This window comes from Columba livia, chromosome 18, assembly GCF_036013475.1.
Source record: "Columba livia isolate bColLiv1 breed racing homer chromosome 18, bColLiv1.pat.W.v2, whole genome shotgun sequence".
In the NCBI taxonomy this organism is placed as follows: domain Eukaryota; kingdom Metazoa; phylum Chordata; class Aves; order Columbiformes; family Columbidae; genus Columba; species Columba livia.
The window spans coordinates 9471058-9489387 of record NC_088619.1 but is presented as its reverse complement, the minus strand read 5'-3'; the positions used below and the strand labels follow the sequence as shown (position 1 = coordinate 9489387).

At 44.9% G+C, this 18330-nt stretch overlaps 2 protein-coding genes across 10 annotated transcripts in view; one reads left to right on the top strand and one right to left on the bottom strand.

Annotated features, from left to right (window-relative positions):
* The window catches only part of RECQL5 (RecQ like helicase 5), a 36092-nt gene that overhangs the window by 6951 nt on the left and 10811 nt on the right, over positions 1-18330 (top strand). Inside the window, exon 9 of one of the 8 annotated variants that reach the window (XM_065034092.1) lies at positions 259-10674. The exons of the other annotated variants lie outside the window; for them this stretch is intronic. Within the exon in view, the coding sequence (XP_064890164.1) occupies positions 259-346 (88 nt within the window). The 3' untranslated portion in view covers positions 347-10674. Of the gene's footprint in view, positions 1-258; positions 10675-18330 lie in introns of those variants that run through there. 8 annotated transcript variants of the gene reach the window in all.
* Positions 1687-17062, bottom strand: SMIM5 (small integral membrane protein 5). Of its 2 annotated transcripts, none has more exons than XM_005503069.3 (4): positions 16978-17062; positions 8802-8955; positions 6093-7398; positions 1687-2402 (listed from the first exon to the last, which is right to left on the bottom strand). In XM_005503069.3, exons 2-3 carry the CDS (start codon positions 8926-8928, stop codon positions 7277-7279), a joined length of 249 nt encoding a protein of 82 aa, XP_005503126.1. In that variant the 5' UTR covers positions 8929-8955; positions 16978-17062; the 3' UTR covers positions 1687-2402; positions 6093-7276. The 2 variants fall into 2 exon arrangements, with proteins under 2 accessions (XP_005503126.1, XP_064890184.1); XM_065034112.1 differs by lacking the exon at positions 16978-17062 and adding an exon at positions 11046-11117.

The window sequence follows — 18330 nt, the reverse complement described above, 5'->3', positions numbered from 1 at the left end:
TGGGAAAAATACTCAAGGAATCACCTGATATTTTGCTGTCTGGACTAAAGAAAGTGTCCCTGACACATATGTCACTCTCACCTCTGAGTTAACAGAGATGTTGGTCTTGGAGCCTGATCAAGTGATGTGGACACGTTAAACTATAATTCCTCTGACTATGAATTTTACTGTGTTCTATCTTTGATGATGGATTGACTTAGTTACATTTGCTTTTGTTTTGACTCTTTCCTCCTTCACTACATCATCTCTCTTCTAAAGAGACAGAAGTCTAATCAGCATGGGATGGAAGCATTTAGATTCAATGTGTCCACTCTGCAAAGTACTAGGTATCTGTGATCTTCACTGACCTTAGAAAGAGCTGATGGTGCTTAGGATGTTTCAGAAACAGGCTCAAATTATGGACATACCCAATCTAAATGCAGAGTACCAACCGCAACATGCATTGTTCAGGTTTAGTTCATGCCTTGTAAGCTGCAATTGTACTAATTGCTATTCTGTGCTGGATAACACAAAGTTGTAATTTTGCCAGTAAGAGAGCAGCATGTATTCACTTACTGACAATGGTCAACATGTGTTCTGCTTTCAAGCCTGCATTTTGTTTCATTTTCCACACCTGTGTCTAGGGCAACTTTTTCAGTGTGAATGTAACACGTGCTTCTTTTGTGATGCCTTGGTGAGCTTGTTCTCTCCTTGTGGTCATGTTTGGTAAGCAAATCCTGTTTTTATGGGGTTGCTCTGGGAGAATTTGGCTTGTACTGAAGTATGGCACAACACTGAGTAGCGCTGAGGCACTTGAAGGAGCACATCTTTGCCTAAAGTCAAGGTGATTCTGGGAAGTAGCTACTAGGAGGCTTCTTGCTGTAAGAGTTTGATCCCCTTACTTGGCTAAGCAGCTCTGCTCCTTCTGGTGTGTGTGACCAGCTCACAGCAAGAGTGGCCAGGTGGCCGTTTGTGTCTTGGGGTTTGTATGAACTGCAAGGCAGCTGTATCTATCTGGTTAGATGCTACACTTGTCTTGGTATCTATTTCTCCTTGGTTCCTAGGCTGTTTATCAGCAGAGTTAGTTGTGACACTCGTTTCTTGGGATGAACACTAGTGCCATAAGATTGGGACTGGGATCACTGAACTAAGCTTGCACAAGCCAGGAGCAGTCACAGGGCATCCCAGGGAAGACACGACTGGGGCTCCATCGATCCATTTGCAGCATCTCCCACTTGGTGCCCGCTGTGAAAAGCCTGACTGTGATCTGAAGTGAGGACCTACTGTAGAGCTACACTGCAGCACTGAGGCAGTAACGGAGCCAGGACAGAGAAAACATTCTCCTTTGCTCAGATTAACAGTAACGGAAGTAGGATTTTACTGAGTACATAAAAGAGAGATTTCTGTGAGGGAATATCACTGACCTAATTAAAAATCATGTCTCCCATGTTTTTAATTCCCTCTCTCATCTCAGTACATTCTTCTTACTGTATAACATGCCATATGCATTCTAGAGTCACATCTTGCAGCACCACTGACTGGCTTCCCTGCCAGGGGACTAAGATGCTATTTAAAGGAATGCCACATTGCGTTTCTTTTTTACATTTTGAATTAATACAGTTCTATTTGCTATCCAAACAGTGAAAGCAAACCTGAAACTCTGACCTTGCAAGGTTCTAAATAAGAACAAATGAAGACAGACCTGCATAATGGCAAGCAAGTTTTTGCATGGTATATTTAGGCTATTGTCTGAGTATGACAGGAGAACAATGATGTAAGCTGCTTTTAGAGAGTGGGTTTAGACAAAGCTTTTACTGGTCAGAGTTTCCTGTTGCCCACTTGCAAGATGGAAAAAAAACCCATGTAACTGCAGCAGCGGAAGCATCTTTATCAGTTTTAGGTGGTGACTGATCCTTTGCCACCTCTAACCGGTGGTTTTTCTTGGAAGATGAAAATCAGGCAGAGATGAGTTGACTTTGGTGTTTGGCTAGTCACACAGCTCCTGAATACAGACAGCCTTATGTACCAAGTTTGCTGTGGACTTGCAGAACAACTTGCTGGCATTGGTGTGTTGCTCTTGATGCAGGAAAGGTGCACGAGGAGAAATAATCCCCAGGGAGAAAAGATCAGAAAGCTTTCTATGAACAATGCAATGGAGTTGTAGCTGTGCTGATTCTTGCTTAGCTGCAGGGCTCCAAGTACTACATCTCAGCTTGGCTGTTTATGTGCGACTCCGTCTGCGCCTTGGAGATGAGCAGCACCCAAAGGTGCCAGCAAATAAGAGGAGAATGATAAAGACAAAGCAGAAGATGCAAATCACCACTAGCCCTCCAAGAGCCCAGTCACTTGTCATAATCCGATTCTTTAGGTCTTCCAGAACTGAAGACGCCTCCTGTACTTGTGACATGCTGTCCTTCACCCTGCTGGAGGTAAACAGAGCAATATCAGATGTTGGTGTGTCCTCTCAGTGCTCTGAGCCACAGTCCTGACACCAGTACAGGCACACATGCTGCCTGTACCTGCAGGCATCCCTCCTCCAAAACAGTCGCTCTTCACCAAAATGGAAGCGTAAACCAGAAGTAAGATAACTGAGAACAGTTTCATAATCAGATCCACAGAGAAGAGGAAAGCTGCTGGCTTTACAGGATTTTGTCAGTTGAGATTTATTTTAAATAATATAGTATTTCTCCCAGCATGTTGAGTATGAACCCCTCATCTCTGTCAACTGTACAACCTACACAAGACAGACAAGTATTCAGGGGGAGAACTTGCTTGATACCGTTGGAAAGGTGTCTGAAAGGAAGTTGGGCACTTAAACTCTGAGAACACACTGGAGATTAAATGCATGCTTATTTAAAAACAAAGAGCCCCACCCACAATAAGCAAAGATCTTCATGTATAACTTGTTGCTCCCGTATGGCTTAGAATAGACTAGTTGTGTAGAAAAGGTCTCCTGTTAACAGTTTGCTTTAGTAACTTTCTTTACTTTGCAATAGAAGCGTAAGTTTCCCTCTTATGATGTACTTAGGTTCAGCAATGATTTAAACTGGGATGGATTCTACACACTTGCTCTTTCACTGATACTTTGCGTAATGACATGGCTATCAGCTTTCTGAAGAACATCCAGAATCTCTTTGCAAGCATCTTGTGGTTTTACTAAAGCTTCTTTGCTTCTCAAGGGAAAGGGTGGATTATTTCTTACACTTTCTCACAAGTATGACTGTGCAGACATAATACAGGAAGACATTAATTATTTTTGAAAATTTGTTTGACTTGCTGCCCCTTACATCTGTATCCTTAATACTGTAAGGAATAGGATTAACCATGTAAAGCATGTTTCATCCTCAGCAGCTCACATTTGACCAGGAACACAAGCTCATACTTAAGTTTTATGAAGGTTTTGCTTCTTTCTCAGAAGCCAAATATATTCAGTTCCTGCTTTGTTTTCTGAACTGATGGCAGATCCCCATGCCTGGTCTCTAACCAACAGGGACACAGGACATGAAGGATGTTCTGGATAAAAGGAGGCAGCCTAGATATTAATTCTGTAGAGCCAAAGGCAGAAACCCTAGGAAAGTTCCTGTCTCTTTCACTAAACACAGTTAATCTCCCAAAATAGGAGAGCTGTTTGTGATTTTATAAATACCTGAAGCTGTTGAGTAGTAGGTGTTTCTTCTGGTGCCTCCTCTGCACCTCCTCCAAGAGATCTCGGCCTGTGCTGAGGAACCCCCTGACTGCACCCGGAGACTTGTACCATGGAAGTCACCTGTTCGTGCTGCCGTAAATGATTAACAGCTGACTTTCTGGCAAAGGTGTGGTTAATCTAATCAAAGGCCTTGAGCCTGGTTCAAAACACCTACTTCAGCCATTGCTCAGGCATTTCTTCCTCTCTATGGCTTTATCCCCTTGTGCACCTGTTCCAGTGCTTGTAAAGGCCCACTGTGTCCTGACTGGGGAAGGCTGCAGCTTGCGGTGAAGAGGAGAGGGCTTGTTTCCTGGATCTGTACTGTGAGCTCCAGTAGGAGGCTGCTCTATCTAAAATGAGCCTGTGAACAAGACTGCCCTCCAGTCCAAACTTCACCTTGACAGCTCAGGTGGATGAACTTGTTACTGAGCCTTGCACTGCTGTTAACTGCAATAAAACTGACTCCCTCTTGCTTTCATAACTGAAGAAGATCAGAGGGGTGGTGCTGGAGAGAGGTGGGAGGGGAGAAGGAGGAGAGTAGGATGTGCGAGGCTGCACACGTAAAAGGAAGCTTGTTTTCCAGAAGCCAAACAAATCACTTTGAAACCAGGTGGATAATGTTACAGAACAGAAGCTATTCCATTAAGTCGTCAGTAAAACTTCAACCACTTTTGCTGGAGAGGGTGGCCTCACTGTCTCTTTTAGGTTCCTTAGAGAAAGAAACTATTTCCACACATGTCATCAGGACTGAAGTTCCTTCTAGGCTCACTCAGGCTTTCACAACACGTACAGAAGTCGCTGTGTTTGAAGCAGTCTTGCTTTTGTCTGTGCTCCTCTGAATCTGCCTCTGCTTTTGAAACAGAGAGGATCCATCCTCACTAGTGCTTAGGGTGTCCCAGGTCCCTTTATGTGAGTAATGATTGAAGCCAAAACCACAAAACCTTGTGTGCATGGTGAGCAGAGAGTGGCATGTTCCTAGTCAACAGAAACTGAGGAGCTGGAAGAAGCTGGAGGTTTGCTGGGCAACTTTCAGCCCAACCTGATCTGTCACATGCAAGACCCCACCCCGCCCAGGCAAGCAACTGGCACATCAAAATACCAAGTACAAGAATAGCCCAGCTGAGTACAGTGGTACAAAATAGTACAAAGCAGAACATTAGGCCTGTGAGGTCCAGGCAAGTGTGTAGAAATCAGTCCAGGGCCCCTTCTCTATGTAGTGGCTGCTCCTCTGCTCTTGAAAAGCCATCCGAATTCTTTAGAGAATTGCTTAGTTTTCTCTCCCTCTCTTTTTTTAACAAGGCTGTGTTTATTCTCTGTTTCTAATTCAGGAACTAAACAGTGGCGGAGATAAGACAGGAGCCATTTCTCTTGTCCCCTTCCCTGGTATCTGTCAGTGGTTTAACTTGTACCACCACTGGGAAACATGTATTTGTAGCTTTTCCTGTCTTATAAGGCCTGGCAGCTTGTTCCTAGTGACAGCAAGCTGTCAGTCCTTGGGCTGTTTCCAGCCCGCCGAGCTCCCTCCCGACGGTTAGCACAGGCTGGTTCCGTGCTGCTGCAACACATCTCAATGGGATTCTGTTAACTCCTGTGGCTGGTGCTGTCTAGCACAGGCGAGGAGAGAAAATCAGCTCTGTTCTTGTGATTTAACTGAGATACAGAAACATCTGTTGAGTCTGTCCCCTGCAAAAGAGGTTCTGAGACTTCCTTTGTCACCTTGATTGTCACTTGTTTGTAAGTGATGTGAGCAAAGACGTAAGTGACAGAGAGGTTAGTGTGACATGTCTCTGAATGTTGATTAGAGTAAACTGATGCCACGCTTGAGCTTATCCTACCCTAATATATTGGTTGGGAGTAAAAGCTTTGGGACAGCATCATAAATGCCAGGGCTTTGTTAGTCTTGGTGTAACTGTGTGTGTACTCATACTAGTGCAGTCTTCTGTTGGCACTTGGCAAGTTGGGGCTCAAATATTGACTTTCTAAGGAACATCTCCATCTTCTGCTGGAAATGTTTTCATTTTTATTAATTTAAAAGTAACACTAGCTGCTTGGGGAATACTTTTAAAATTAATTTTTAGACTATTCTCTCTGTCGCTGGCTGCAGATTTATTCTAATGTGCCGCTGTACAAAAATGCAGAACACCTAAATCTAGTTTAGTTGCAAAAATTAAAGTGCATTAAATAAATAAGAAGCTACTGATGTAATGTGCTTGTTACTAATTTGGGTGCAGGTACTGGAGGAAGCTTCTTTAGAAAGTTTTTGTTTTTGTTTTCCCTTCTGAAGTATGAAAAATATTTAAAAGCCCATTGTTCTAAACTTGATTATACTTCTCTGTGTAGGTAGATGTTGACTCTGGTATATATATGTGTAATCCCTTTGACACCTCTACATGTAGCAGCTGGAACACAAGGGTAAAATATGACTTACCTATACACATGTAACTTTTTATACCTTCTCATAAAGGTGGTTGTTTTCACATTAGGGGCTCAGAGCCCAGTACAGTGGTAGGTGCAGGATGATGGTCTCTCTGGCTGTCCCAGTTATGAAAGTCGCGGCCTGCGCCACAGCCTCGCACTTACATAAATCCCTTCCTGAAGTTCACTGAAGTGTAAACCAAACGTACACAGTGGCTGCAGCATGAAAAGGGGATTTATTTGCACTTGTTAACTTCAGCCGGACAGCGTGTTCTTGTCTCCGCTTTGTCACAATGTCCGCTGCCAGCTGCTGCGTGCACACCCTGCAGCAAGGGTTCCCGCACCGCACTCAGTCCTCTGCAATGCCGCTGTGTATGCCGATGAACATACCTTAGGCACAATGTTTATGTCCACTAAAATAAACTGCACACAGTGCAGGGAGTCAGGCACACGGGTCCCGCCAGTAAGGATTGGGGTTTGTTTCATCTCCTGTAACTCCTGTGTTCTGTAAGGAAAATTCACCTGCAATATGCAGAAGGGCAGAACCGAATGCCATGCCAGGGGGGAGGGAGCGAGCATGTTTACCAGGAGAATGATCAAATGAAACCATGATGTTGGTGAGTCTTTCCCTTTTGCCTTCATCATTCTGTTTACCAAGGGTATTGCACACAGTCTGATTTTTCTCTTTGGGAATTTCACATCATGGTAGCACTGATGAAATACAGCAGGGAGGATTTGTTACCAGCTCGACTCGGAGCCTCAGCTGGCATGTCTGGATCAGAAGGTCCACAATTTGTTGTCTTCAGCAGATGAATGTGTCCCTTGCAGGTGGCTTCTAAGAGAGCAGGTTTTCCTGCTCACAGTGGGAATCCTTGGCTGGCCCAGCTGCAGGGCTGCCATTGGGAAAGTGTGTCTGTTTTTTAGCAGCGTGTGTCCACGCATCCCCACCCACCTCCCAGAAGAGGGAAGACAGTGATGGTGAGGTAGCGTTACCTTCCTGATCGCACCACGGAGCTCAGCACTGGCTGTCGCAGAAAGAAGGAATTCCATCCTGGGATTTCTGGTCCTCTGAGTCATGTTAATTAATATTGTTGTTGCCATTTTCAGGGAGCTAGTGCAGAAGGTCATTCTCATAGGACTGAATCATAATGTCCATGTATGTCCTTGATGGTAGGTTGTGTCAGCTCTTGTTGCACTTCATGAATGGGCAGCTGGGCGGACTTGGATCTTCCTCCGTCTGTGGTCGGGACGTCCATCGCAGCCACAGCAGCTGTAGCAGCAGCAACTGCAGGCAATGATCATGAGCACCAGAACAGTAACTGGAAAGGGAAGCAAAGAATTTTGCTTCGTGACATAGGAGTAATTACTGGAGAGTAACCCTATGTCTCCTCCAAGTCATTTGGTGAGCAGAAGAGTGGACAAAGCCTGGTTTCTTGCTGGGTTGTTTTTTTTTCATATATCCCCGCCTCCCTCCTCCTAAGTTCCTGCTCCTTTATATTAGTTATCCATTTACTCTGGACAATCATTACTGGATATTTCATGACCTTAAGAGCTATGTACCAAACCAGGTAGGGGTGTATCTTTACCTGCCTAATGGCCTGTTGGTTTGGAGATGTCACGCAGTAACTGAGCTGTGTGCCTGGAGAGGATGGAGATCCCACTCTCCCCACAGTTATGTCAAAAGCAACTCGAGAGAATTTGATTAGTCAAACTGGCAGTTGCATCTCTGAAGAGTGTGTGCAGTGTACCCTTCAATGAGGATGGATATTCATGGCTAGGTTGGCTTTACTCTTTCTCCTGTATTTAGCTTGAAAACAATAGGTACTTCAAATACAGGGGTTTGTTTCACAAAGCAGTGGACTAACTTACTGTTATTCTACACTAGGCTTAATGGTTGGTGTTGGGAGAGATATGTTTCTCTGGAATAGAAAAGGGTGGCATGTTTAATCCTGCAAAACACATAAGAGTGCGTGAACGTGCAGGTGTGCGTGCATGTGTTCCTTAAATGTCTGGAGCTGGACTGCCAGGTTGCCGGACCTGTAGGGAACCAGCTGTAGCTATGAAAAAAATAAAGCAGCAGGTGTGTCTTTCTGAATTCCAGCCCAGGGAGGAGTGTCCATGCTGGATCCACACCCTTCCTTTTGGCTGGGAGCAAAGTGCACCTCTTGGAGGGGGCAGGCCTGCCTTCCTGCTTCTTTTCACATTGTCTAAACAAACTTCATCCCCCTTGATCAAGCAGCTCTTTGTTATTCCTTCCATGCCATCCCCACACAGAGCGGCAGGAGGGATCTTGCCGTTTCCAGAGGAGAATAAATAGGCTCATCTGAAGCACGCTGGCTTCCACTGAACTAAGCACCTGAATGACACTCAGTCTCAGACTTTAAGGTCTTCTGTGGCAGTGAGATGCCCTAATGCCATTTGTCATACATTATCTCCTATGCATCAAAACTCAGCAGCTCAGGGACAGTTAAAATATTGGTGTTTAAACTAATGCTTAAATATGAGAGCTTTGAGGAGAGCTGTACTGTTGCCTATCGTGCTCTTTATTTATGTAGAGATGCACACCGAGTATTAAAAAATTACCTCAAAATTAAACAAGGCCTCAAAGCAAAGCCTGGAAAACAACTGCCAACAGCACCAACCCACCAACAAAAATTGTGGAGGAAGCTGCCCCCCTAGAAGAGACATTCTGACACCCCTTTGCCTCTACCGATAAACTCACCGATAAACAGAAGAACCACACAAAAGGACACAATCTCCACCGGCTCAGCCTTGGGCAGTCTCTGGAGCTTAAGGAGAAACCTCTCACCGATGGCTTGCATTTCCTTCAGAAAGCCTTCAGAAGACATTCTGGTTCAACCTCTCCAGGCTTTATGCTGTAGGAGAACCAAACAGAATCAACCTTTTCACTGACTAATGCTAGGAAGCTGCCAGCCTTCTTATAGAGCTGGTGATCACAAGGAAAACAAGTTTATCTGGTCTCAGCCCTTGTTCCCAGTAGCTAAGGTGGAGGACTATTAATTGTCTACGTGTTTTGGCACTGTTTTAATTTCAAAATCTGGCTTTGAGGGCGCTTTTGTCAGCTGCACTGTGGAGCAAAGGCAAAACAGTGTTTCTTCTAAAAGGAGGCTTATTTCAGCAGGCACAGAGCTAGGACTGGACAGTGCCTGCTCTTGGCTTCCACCCAATGAAAGTAATACAGTTGTGCTAACTTATCGTTCCAGAAAAATGCAATTCCAACCCCAACTTGAATTCCAAATGCTGAGCTCCACTGGAACATAGTTTTCAGTTGTTTTTACAGACCCCTTTGAAAACTTCCATCACTTTCAGCTACAGAAAATCCCTTCAAACACTGAGGCACTTACATCAACACCTCAATACAATACTACAGTACCATTAATGTTTTATCATCCAGTATTACTGAATGGTGATATTAAGAGCTAAAGTCTGTGTTCGCTTGGGATAGCTGGATGCTTTTCAAGTCCTTACAGATGACTGCAAGCTTTGTATGGTATGCTAAATGTAGTAGAACAGTCTGTTCTAACGGAGCAATATATGAATTGAATAGCGGATGTCCAGACATCACTGCTGGTGAGAAGCAGAGCAGAAGCCCCTGGAGCTCCTGGGGAGCTAATCCCTCCCTAATCTTACACCTTCTTTATTCTCAGAAAGAATCACCAGAACTATTGTTACTGAAAATACGAGCCTAGTCAAAGTTAGGTGCCTCAGTTTTGCCACCAATACTTGCTGTTCTTTTCCCCTGTGAGCAAAATTTTGGAAGGCATTGCAACAAAGTTGCATGAGAGCTATGGAAGTTGAAATTTTGCTTCAGTCAGTAACCAGAGTAAGATATTGTTGAGAAATATCCATAGTTTTGCTTGAAACAAGTGTTTGGACAGGTCAGCACTTGGATTATAACTCTTATGTCATGATTATATCAGAATGTACTAGCTTGTAATAGTCAACACTGTATTACGGAACTTGAACATTGCAATTGAACATCCAGGTCTTGGTGATACCACAAAGCCAAGTGACAAAGACAGTACTTCCAGAATAAGCCAGCAAGTCCATTACTGCACATCTGGTTTGGTTACCCAAACAAATGGATGCTTGGAGTTCAGTTTTTCCAAACACACTGAGGACAGAGAGACCTTGGCTGTTTCTTTGCATGCTGGGCTTAAATGCTACAGTGCCAAGTTAAATTACATTTTGTATGTTTATGCAGCTCAAAAAGGGTTTTCTTTGTTCTTTTAAATCCAAGCTACGGAATAAAAATCGGAACCAGCTGGTTTCGTAGGAATGGGAGTGGATGGAAAATCTGCATCTACAGAAAAATCTTGTGCAGCTTAGCAGGGAGGAATAGCTGTGGCCTTTTGACTTGAAAAGGTCACTTTTGAGAGTAGGGTTAAATAGTTCTTTGCTGTACCCCAAGTGAGTTGCTCCAGAATTGCTGCTTTATCCTTTGCACGGTGCTGCGGGATTCTGCGTCAGCAAGTTTCCAGTTTTGTTGCCATTCCAAGAGATGGCAGCGCAGGCAGAGGTGAAGTGATTTGTGTTTTGTGTTTTCTGCTCTTGGCTCAAGAAGAAAAACCTTTTTTTTTTTTAAAAAAAAAAAAAAAAAAAGTATTTTTGGCCCTGACATTCTGAAAATGTTTGTTCCCTTTGGGGGTGTTTCTGCCTGCCCAGAAGTTCTCCTAGTAAGGAATCTGCTGTAAACTTTTTATATCATGCTTTGGGCCACACCAGAAGCAGCAAGTGTAAGAGCCAGGCTTGTGAAGTTTGGAATACAGCGTAAAATGAACTGATGAGGACTGTAAAACTCCCCATAGATTAGCAAAGTGTCTAGCCTAAAATGATAAGAGCTCGTCGTCTCAGTAATGGACATTCCTCTGCCCCATGGTACCTGATCTGGAACTAAGTGAAGGAGCTTTTAGTCTAAAACTTGTAAGGAATGTTGCTTGTTTACCTTGGTTTGAACTTCTTCGGGGTCAAAGTTTGATGTTGGTGGTGCAGTCTCCAACGTACCCGTGAGGAGGCAAATGTTTTTCTGCTTGACTGCACTATTGAGTGCACACTGGTTCCAAGGGCTCTTGCTGCTTTGGGATTTCTGCTGTGGAGTGTAGCAAAAGGGTGAGAAATAAATCACTTCTTACAAAAAGAAAGTAAAACTCCTTAAGGAAGCTAGTTATATTCATGTACTTTTGTATCTTCCATTCTACTTGTGAAGTCTTTAGTCAGAACTAGTTTTGATTGGGATCTTTTTCCAACTGATTTCAGCAGGACCAAGATCTTACCCAGCCTAGAGGTTGGCGTAAGGGTAAGGCCAGTGCTGTGTGACTTAAACAAGTCTTATGCATCTGCCAGGTGGTGCAGGGTGTTTGAAGGAGTTAACTATAATGATTATTTTAAAAGAGGCAAATCTTGAGAGATTTGAAAGTGCAGGTTGTAGGTCTTAACTGACAGTTTGCTTTCTAAGACTGGAGTGCTCTTCTACAGCCAAACAGCTACCCAGGGTGGTACCTCACAGATTCTGTGGGGTTTGGAGCAAACTTAGTCATCCGTTAGTGTTTTTCTCAACTGGGAATTTCTCCTTGCGCATTGTCCTTCCTTAAAACCACCTCCACTGCGGATGGGAACGCTCCAGAGCAGCAGAGACGTGGCTGTTAGGGCAGCAAAGCTGATGAACTCGCTAAAGAAGAAATGCCGCATGACCCAGTGCCATGGAGCCTTCACGCCACATTGTCAGCCTGATGTCATGGAGTTTTGCTCCACTGTTGTAGCTAGAGATCATTGAAGTGAAAATAGTGCGAAGAGAGGCAAGATGAGAAACTCATGTAGAAAAGAAAGTGAACACAATGTCTAATGTGTTGTGACAGGCAGTTTGGAAGTTCTTGCTGGGGTGGGGTGGGGTGGGAGCCTGAAATTCATGGTTTCAGCTATTTCTTCTTCTGGCTGTTCTTCAAAAAACAACTCCTCTATCCAGTGTTGCCAGTGGGTCTAGATCTTCAAATCTTTCTGCCCTGGCAGGGGAGGGAATAAAGCAAATCTTTTCATTTGGGTTTATTTGTTTTCGAGGAAAAAAGGCCAAATCTGCCGTGTGCCATGAGTTGTGAGCCAGGGTTGAAAAGAGAGAGCACAGAAATAATGGCGGGGGATGCCTGACGTGCAGGAGTGCTGCCCTGCTGCAAGGATTAGATGATCCTCTAAAACCAAAGAAGCGTGTTCTATGTTTAGGGCTTCTGTAGATTTAGATTCCCAGAAAGTGCTAATACTTGTTCTTAATGCAGATTCATCTCGCTGTGCCCACTGAATAAAGCTGTGAAAATTGCCATAATAGCACTGAGGTTGTCTTTCTGAACTGTTTTAATGGACTTAGGCCATACTGAAGCACTCAAAGAAATTGGCTGCTCAGCCCTGTTGAGAATAAAGCCATTAAACGGCCCCAATCTAGACATTCAAGAAAAAAGCCTTGGCCAGGCTTTCTCTGTACTGTGTGGTGGCTTCAAGCAAGGGAAAGAGCTTTGTGATAACTGTGTAAGGTGGGGTCCCACATCCCTCTGTCCTCCTGAAGCTGGTCAAGTTGCTGTCAGTATTTTGGAGTTCGTGTAAATGGATTCGGGTTTTTTTCGGTCTGTCTTTGGACTGGAAAGCTGTATCCTATGCGCGTGTCTCTGCTGCTGCATCACAAGTTAAACTATGGGGAGTGCGTAAGCTTGAATTTACTGCTGAGGAATGAGACACTTGTTTAGTCATAACCCTGGTGGCATCTGAGCAGCCTATTTCAGTGCAAACAACATGAATTTGAGTTTGTGGTTTAGCCCCAGGACTGGAAGTTGGTAAATGCAGGCAGTCTTCCTGGCCTGCCAGCGATGCTTACGGGTTGTGTGACTTTGGATAATTCATCCCACCCCTCTGTTTTGGGTGACTTCATCTCTGCAAAGTGGCAGAACATGTAACCACCATCAGAGGTTTGGTTGCTAATTTGTTGTGTGTCCAAGTCTCTAACATGCTCTGGAATCTTTAGATACAAAGGCCATAAGTCCTTGGTTTTGTTGCAGTTACAAAATGGGATGGCCTTGCCTTGCCTACTGCGTGTTAGACTTCAGTCTCTAAGCCCATTGAATATTACAGTAGATGAAAGCATGGCTTCCACACTTGGTTGCTCCTTACTCAGCCACCATCACTGACATGACCCCAATCCACAGGTTTTACGATAGTCCCACTGAGAATCTTGACTTGTGTGGGTTTGTTGCTACAATAATCTAAAAATGAAGACAAATATTTGGAGGGGGGAATCTGTTGGTGGTTGCCTGGAGCTGCCAGTGCCTCTAGTCCTACCACAGCGAAGAAGGTGAAGGTCAACAGGATGTCCCCAATCTGCTTGTTGGCCGGACCAGCAGTGCTCCACTGACCTTACCAAGTAGGATGTCCCTGATGTTCCAAAGCAACAATGTTGCCAGGGCAACATTCTCATCATAGCATTGTCTTTTTCACAAGATTGTGGCTATGGAGAAGCAAATACTTGGTGTTCTGCTTGCTCAGACAAGTCAAATAAGTTGGTTGAAATTGGACCAATATAAGGATGGGAAGCCTGTATGGATTGCAGTAAGTTATTTGGTAGGAAATCTTAGAAGGCAATCCCAGCCTCATGGAAGTAGAGTGCTGAGCAGCTGAAAGGGAGGGAATGCTTTTCATTCTGGTCTAAAACTTTAAAATAAACTCTTACTGGTTTTGGCCACTTTCTTATGAACATGAAGGCTTGGCCAGTTCCTAAACTTACCAGCTTTGTTCTTAGTTCCTGAAACGTGCTTCTGATTTCATATGGATAAGGCTTCCTGTCGCAAACCAGTTCTAGGTGTTTTTACAGTTCAGATGCATTTTGGCAGAACATGTAATAATTTCTGTACAATTGCTTATTGTTCTAAGTTTGTAATGTACTTTAGAGATGAAAAGGGCTATAGAAATGTGGTCGTATTATCAGTGCATGGCTTTCCCTCATTATTGTTAATACAATGTTTGCTGCCATGACTGTAGTTGACCGGCCACGTGAATTTTAACTATAGTTCACAGACAAGCCCTTTTTTTCCTAAAACAGGAGTGAACGGAGCCAGACAGACCTATAATTCATTCCCAGGCAGATGAAAATAGTTTCCAGTATCAAGAGAATTCAGCTTTTTAACATCACACACCCAAACTGGTAAACTGCAGCTCAATGTCATGAGAGAACAGCTTTGACTTTGTCAGCTGGTCTGGAAAAGGCGGCCACACATTCTTTCAGATTATAAAGCTGCCCTGACCGGGTAGCCATTTGGCTGGAATACCCTGTCATCTCCACCACCCACTATTTGGAGATCGGTTTTGAGGCAGCACCGTAAATGTTCCTTCCCTCCCCTACAACCTAATATTAGATTAATATAAAAAGACGCTGAATTCCCTGCAACAGCGGTTTGAGAAGCCGAGTACCCACCAAGGCACTGAGCTGCGAGTCTCTACACCTCTACAGAACACACTGGTTTTCTTCAGTCCATCCCACAAACAAGTCCACAAAACTCCAGGAGGTAATTCCTCGCTACTAGTCCCATTTTTAAGAAGTGGGGAAACCAAAGCACAGAGCCATCCAGTGAAAGGAAAAGGTCAATTTTAAAAATAAACCTGTAGCTGTTCTACAAGAGAACTTTTTTTAGGGTTGCTGATGCTCGAATCTAGCTTGAAAGTCTATTCTAATATTAGCAAAATAAGCATTTCCCAGGGAGCTGACAGAGAGGTAGCTGTGTGCCTGTGAAAGCCTTGTAAACAGTTACTTCACAGACCTGCTGGGATCTGTCAGTAATTTGGTGTTTGAGGTAAAGCAGCTGGACCCCCCTGAGAGTGCTGGAAACACCTTCTCCATCTTCTTCCAGCCACCTCTGTGTCCTGTCCTTGACTGGCCTCAGACCTGCAGGTCTCAGAAATTATATGCATTTTTGAGTTTTTTGAAATATGCTGGTCTAATCCTAGTAAAGACACCACTGGGGTGCAGGAACTCCAAACTGAGAGCTCCAACAGCTGCTTCCTCAGATGAATGCGTTTTGAACGGTGTCAGCTGTGCTGGCCCGGGAGGTGGTGGAGGCGAAGGTGGGTGCTGCGGTTTTTTACAGCCTGCGGCTCTGCAGGCTGTGGGGCTCAGGGGCTTGTGTGACACGCAGGATCCATTGTGCTTTATCTTGTACCCCCGCTCCCATAACCACTGTTGCCTCGCGGTCGGGCTCAGAGGCCCATGCACTGTGACAGCTGTAACACAAGCCATGTCCTGCTTCTTTCATCCAGACATGTGTTTCATATTGCTTATCCCCCCCGCATATATACAACACGGCTGTGGCTGGACAAGCCCCCAGCCAAACCCGTTAAGATTTTCTTTTGGCGAGGAAAACTTGGCGTGTTTCTCTGCCTCCCTCCCCTGCCCTCCTCCCCTCGCTCCTCCCTCCTTCCTTTTCTATTTTTTTTTCCCCATAACTTTGTTTTTCCCGTACTTTATTTGAGAAACCATCTGAACTGCAACAAACAAGCTACAGAGACCCTTCATTAGCAGGGTGGAAACTTCCCTCCATCCCCTTTGAACCCAGGGCTAGACTGGAGGCATGTGGCTCTTAACTACTACATCTCGCACAGGCAGTTCCAATTGGGTGTTTGTACAATACGCAGGTCAAACAGACCTGCCCTCCCTTCCACATTAATGGGAATGGAAAGAAGTGGAAATACCTGATCCTTAACATTCCTCCCTACAGGCATGTGTAGGATCGGGAAGACGTCTGTGAGAATTGGCTTTCTGCCTCTCCCTACCTGTTTGCAAACAGCTGATGGCCCACGCGCCTCCTGGAAGAGGCAAAGGGTCCCAGCTCAGTGCTGGGAGCTGCAAGAGCTTCCAGAGTAATTGGCTTCAGATGGCAGAAAGTGGGGGGTTATATGGTCAGTCTCCTTGCCAGGCCCCTTTCCATACCCAGCGGCGAACAGAGATGGGAGCACAGGTTGTGCGACACCTCTCTGTCAAACCAAGGCTGACAGTAGGTAATTTCACATATTTGGGGGATCCTTTTCCTTCCCTTCTCACTCCATTTAGACCTCTCAGCCTTGTTCCTGTAAACCACAGACTATGTATGTGTTTTCTCAGAGCAGTGGTTTCTCATGATGTTTTGAATAGTAAACCAGCATCTGTGCCTGATACACTGACTGATTTTTTTTTTAATGCTCTTGTTAGAAGCTGTGTAAAATCTTTCCATTTATTTCTATTGAACACAGATGCTATACTTGCACAATATCCTAGTTCCCCGACCAGGGTTTGTTTTCTAAGCCCTCTGTTTGCTTCACGATTTGGGGGATAAAACTTGGCTCCAGCTGGGAGGAGCTCTGGAGAAACGCTGTGGCTGGAACCCACTTGGTTTCACACGTGCTTGCCTGCGCTGGCAAATACTAATGGCACATACACTGCTCGAACGGAGCAGACCGGCTCTCTTGTCCACACTAAGTATTAATATATCAAGTCATCCCTGTGGGGAATGCCCTGTGCGAGACCTGCTTATCAGCTAAGGTCACATTCCGTAGCAGCAACAGAAAAAGGAGCAGCCAGCCTTTCTAATCAGCAAAGGAGCTGCTGACCCGGGCTCCGAGCGTGGAAGCAAAGCAAGGCTGCGGGCTCGCTGCTTTTGTTAGCGGCACAGCTTTCTGCCATCCTGTTAAAGCTTTTCTCTCACTACCTTTGTTCCCGAGTGTCCCTTGCAAAGAAATTCAGGCTAGCAAGCTCTGCTCAACGGCCAGTTCTGCAGCTCAGCACACAGAGAGCTACAAAAGCTCCAGCTACTTGCGAACTAGCTGAATGTTAAGGCGCTACGGTTGACCGAACACCAGCAATAGCTCAGCCTTACCCCAGCCGTGCCGCGAACTCTTCTCTTCTTGTTTTTCTTTCAGTCTTCTTAAACTTTCACGTCATCTCCCCCCTCATCCTGGCTCAGCTCTGGCTCCTCGCTCGGCTCCTCTCTGCTCTGCTGCTGACAGCCAGCTGTTGTCTCTGCCTTTTTTTTGTTATTGGTTGTCCTGGAGATATGAAGTTTCGTGTTACATGTGTGCCAGAGAGGGAGGGCGGGCGGCGAGGAGCCACCGCGACGCAGCCAGCGCTGGTGCGAACCCCGCCGAGCGCCCGAGTGCCGGCACTTGTTGCTCGCTTCCTCTGTGCATCTCCTCCTAGCGAGGTCTCGTCTTTTTTTTCCTTTAATTACAGCATTTTCTGGAGGGAGACCTGAATGGATTCTCTCCTTGCAGTAGTTTGGGTGTGTGTTAAAGCAATTAACTTTCCTTTATGCTGCCCAGTTTCCTTCCAGCTCCCCGGGGAAGGAGCTTTTCTCTTGTGTTCTGTGAAGTGGCAGAGCAAGAAATGGCCAGGACGGTGCAGCACAGCAGATGCTGGGGGGTGAATTGCTCTGTGCCCTTGGCCGACTCATTTACTCTCTTGATGCCCTGGGTTTTGCTGCGTGTACACTGGGGCAGCTGGCACTGTCTGGCCTGATGTTACACAGGTACATTCCTTCAGACACGTGTAAAATAATAATTCCTCATCAACCTCATAATTTGCTCTTGTGTTTGACAAAGCTCATTAAATGGCTTTTGTTCAGCAACTGCCATCTACGTAGATAATTTGTCCTGATATGATTTCTGTCCTTTTAATGCTTTTATTTCTTGGCTTTATTCCAAGATTTGGTGGGGTGTTTTCGGGGGGGAGGTCTTCTGATAGGGCTGTGTAAATTTGTTTGGTTCATATGAGGGAATTCCTTTTTCTGGTGTATTTTGAGAGAGCCAGGGCTGCTTTGGGAATATGTGACTTTGCTTCTTCTCCGACTGTCCACTTGCTTCTACTAATTGCAGAAATAGGGCTCCTGTTCTACCTGGTGTACAAAAGCAAGGAGCACCATGGTGCAGGCAGCTGTGTGGCCACTGTAGCACTTTGCCACAGTCAAAAACATGGTAATAAACTTGATTGTTATTTACTCTTCATCGTATCCCATGACGTCAAATCACGGTAGGATGTCTCAAATGAAATAATGATTTTGTTTAGACATTTTAAGACCAGTGGTCAGCTCATACATACCCCTGTTGAAGGGTGGGGGAGGCAAATAATAAGGTTGCATATTTAAAAGGTTAAATAGTTTTAGGATATGTATAATAATACAAACTACCATTAATTTATGTGAATTGGCTCTCCATCTCGTGGGCATTAGTCAGGT

Bases quoted from the DNA above. Each gene is read 5' to 3' on its own strand.
- SMIM5 (XM_005503069.3), bottom strand. From the start codon at position 8,928: ATGTCTTCTGAAGGCTTTCTGAAGGAAATGCAAGCCATCGGTGAGAGG. The intron at 7,399-8,801 runs GTGAGTTTATCG...TTCCCTTTCCAG, and splicing joins TGTGGTTCTTCTGTTTATCG to TTACTGTTCTGGTGCTCATG.